We start from the raw sequence: 3378 nt of genomic DNA, 5'->3' as shown, positions 1-3378 counted from the left end.
ATATATTTCACCAATCTACTTGATAAACTCATTCATTGGAATGAGATGTTTTTTCATTAAAGGTGGTCTGAGGAATTAAATGGTTGTCTGCTCTATTTTATTTTTTAATTTTTAATTTTTTTGTACCTGCTCCTTTTTATCCTAAAGAAAGGAATTCCTCCATGGACATTGCTTCATGCATCTCGAAGGGCATTTCCTGAGATACTGTGCTAATACTCTCAATTTAAGTTTCTAGAAGAGTTTGTAGTTATAATGAAAACAACTTTAAACATATAGGCCTTTTGTCAATTTAAGTTTAATAAAAGGCAAACATTTTAGGGGAAAAAAATCTATTCTACAATGACAGTTCAGCTTAATGTGATTAACTCAGTTTTTAATGTACTGTATGTGCTCTCAACTGCTTGGTCAGAGTCTTACAGTTCATCTGAATACAGCATTATAGAATTGGGCTTGGCTTGGAAGAAAAATGTCTCCAACTTTTTCAGGGATTTTAGCATGGCAGTCTGTTAGATGCATGTTGCTCCCACTCGTCTTATAGAAGTGGTCTTTGCTGTGCACTGTGTGTATAGCAATCGGTCTGTACGGGATACCCCAAGTAATCCATATCCTCACCTGTAGAGTGGAGGATAAACATATTGAGAAGAATTTCCCACCCCAAAAAGTTAACCATATCTGAGGAAATTATTTGAAAAAGTTGTCCGTTTAGAGAGTAAAGAGAAAGTAGGCAGTAGCCAAGTGCCTTACAATAACAGTCCACCCAGCCGGTGGCTGCTGCCCTCCAGCTTCTGTTTTCATTAGACTGGCTCCAGTGCTCTATGGTTTTTAGGTGATCAACTATCTGCAGGAGCACATATCACTGGTTTAAAATTGTAGATGCATGGAATGTCATTTTAATTTGTGTACATATATTAGCCATATTAACGAACTTACAAATGACAATTCTGAAATCACAGAAACTTCAACTGCTAGTTTACCTTGAATACAGCCTCTGCTTGCTCATTGTCGTCAGTGGTAGTATCAGATCTTTCTGTGTACGTAAAAATAAGGCCATGCATAAAGTTATTTCTAGAAAGAAAAAAAGTAATGCGCTTGAACTACTTTTGTATGTACATACATTGGCACTTTAGCTATATACATAGCAGCTCTTACCATGCATTTCAGGTGTTAAGGATGACTGGTGAGAGTAGGACTGTTCTGGTGACTGTTCATCCTTTATGGTGTTGTAGGGAGGGTAATTGTCATTGACATGAAATATACCAGGGCTGTGACTGGCCTGCCCACCTCTATACTTCAGGAAAACCTCTATGGAAACAGAGGCGACAGATGCTTAATTAAACATTGAATTTGACAGAAGGCTTGATACAAAGAGAACCTAATCCATTGATCAACACGTCATAAGAGAATGCAGGACAGTGACTTTCTGCCAATACACTGTAGTTAGTTGTCCCTACCTGCAAATCTATCCAGTGGCGCACAAGAACCTGCGTGAGTTTCTGAGAGGGAGATCAGACTTTGTTTTATGGCAACATCTGACTCCTTTAGTCCTAGACAGCAACAAAGTAAATGGCAGAAAATAACATGACTGTCATTATTATCACTGGGCTATATTCCGTCATTGAGATGTTTACTCTTGATAGCTTTCTAAAGCTACTCACCTTTTCTTTGTTTGGTCATTTTAATAACAGGCAGCATCATGTAAACCCTGAAAGCATTACTGCCCTTCTTGATGCTCTTGTCTTGTAGCTCTTTCACATCGGGTAAAGAGTTCAGGGCACATCGGAAGTTGGCTTTCCATGTCTTCGGATCAGGCTTGTCTATTCCAGGTTTGTATCTGCCTTGAACCAAAGGGATAAAATGAATTAATCTAAGGAAAACTGTGAACGGTGTCATTTTACATACAAGCAAGGATGAGCAAGTATTGTTTTATCCCAAAGGTTCTCACTGCTGACTTGGAAAACATGCACAAATAGGTCAATTTGTTGCCCTTGTCAGTACAGATTCTTTTTTAGCAAATGATAAAATCATCCATATTTACAACAATGGAAATGAATTTTCCCATCCATAGATCTGAATACGTCATAAAAATGTTGTTTGACTTGTGAGACGTGTTTACAGGCAGATGGCTTTTCAGTGTTTCAGTTGCTATGGCCATTGAACATTGAAGATGAGAATAAGGCTCAAATCTTTGATAAGGTTTAATCCACAAGGGTGATGTAAAAATGCAGAACTCTGTTCTTTAGGTCCATGAAGTGGATATTTAGTGCTGACCTGGATGTATTATAATTTATAATATCAAGTATCAGTGACAAATATTGGAGCAAGCAAACTGATACATTTGCTGCTATTCTAACTTGCTTTAGAGATGTGATAAATGCACTTTATCAGCAACGGACCATGAGAAACTTGGGTATACATAATACCTTCATACCATGGTGGAAGAGAGCTTTTCATGGTGCAATCAGAGAGCTTTGTCCATTGGTGTCTGAACTTGCTTCTTACCTGTGTGTATCGCCCAGTTTCGGAACAAAGTGGCGTCCTTGTCTATATTCCAACCATGTCGAGCTGCATGCTTCCAAGGAATCTGAAAAACTTGAGCTGTCTAAAGTTCAAAGCAGAGTAGTCCAAATGGTAAACCTTTTATCTTTTCATATCTGGACTGTGACAAAAGCAGTATATTCCCAAAAGAAAGAAGTGAGACTTCTATTAGAAAGGGGACTTAAATTATATTGGTTATTATATAACCAGAAAGATATTTCACTTGAGATATGAGACCTGTTGGATATGGACATTTTCTGGTGTGAGTGAAGTCTTACATAAAAATCTTGCTTATGTTAGATATTTTGTATCAGACGTTGGACCTAAATGCATTTAAGTGTACAGTATAATCATACTACAAATGTACAAGAACAAAAGCAATGACAATCTGGATTATGACATTTTTGTTCTAAAATGATTTAAACATCTGAAACAATGTTTTACCTCATCACGCCAGGTGACCCCTGGGTATTTCCCTGACTGTATCTGCTCCTCAAGCCAGGGTCGCAGTCTTAGACGACCTTGATGCATCTTCTAATGAACCGAGGGTTGCAGTCTGCCTTACTTCACACCTGACATTCAATAAAACACATTTTGTACCTAAATGTATTTGTATTATGTTCAACTATATCAACGTCTTGTCCAGGGGATTCAGCATTCAGAACTGTGCTTGATAAGTGAGTATGTGTAGGTTCTGGTGATTATAAAATGAGGTGAGGAATGACCCTAAATAGTCAGGTGAATCTCTCAAAGATTATAACAAATAGAAATAAATACTGCATGACAGCTTTTTTCTGAAACGATCCCACTCAACTAGTTATACAACTGACTCAATTCTGCAAT

General features: G+C 37.7%; 1 protein-coding gene across 1 annotated transcript; it reads right to left on the bottom strand.

Annotated features, from left to right (window-relative positions):
* Positions 1 to 212: 212 nt before the first annotated feature.
* On the bottom strand, positions 213 to 3101 carry irf1a (interferon regulatory factor 1a). Its single transcript, XM_029639691.2, has 8 exons — positions 2980 to 3101; positions 2500 to 2599; positions 1656 to 1835; positions 1452 to 1544; positions 1150 to 1302; positions 975 to 1027; positions 745 to 838; positions 213 to 612 (listed from the first exon to the last, which is right to left on the bottom strand). The coding sequence occupies exons 1-8, from the start codon at positions 3064 to 3066 to the stop codon at positions 533 to 535; spliced, it is 840 nt and encodes a 279-aa protein (XP_029495551.1). The 5' UTR covers positions 3067 to 3101; the 3' UTR covers positions 213 to 532.
* Between the last annotated feature and the right edge of the window lie 277 nt (positions 3102 to 3378).

This window comes from Oncorhynchus nerka, linkage group LG28, assembly GCF_034236695.1.
Source record: "Oncorhynchus nerka isolate Pitt River linkage group LG28, Oner_Uvic_2.0, whole genome shotgun sequence".
NCBI lineage: Eukaryota > Metazoa > Chordata > Actinopteri > Salmoniformes > Salmonidae > Oncorhynchus > Oncorhynchus nerka.
Note: the sequence above shows the minus strand (reverse complement) of the source record. Positions and strands in the feature narration are given on the sequence as shown.

Coding starts and splice junctions, on each gene's coding strand:
- irf1a (XM_029639691.2), bottom strand. CDS start 3,066: ATGCATCAAGGTCGTCTAAGACTGCGACCCTGGCTTGAGGAGCAGATA. Junction 1,836..2,499: donor AAACTGGGCGATACACACAG/GTAAGAAGCAAG, acceptor CTTTGGTTCAAG/GCAGATACAAACCTGGAATA. Junction 1,303..1,451: donor GCCACTGGATAGATTTGCAG/GTAGGGACAACT, acceptor CTGTTTCCATAG/AGGTTTTCCTGAAGTATAGA.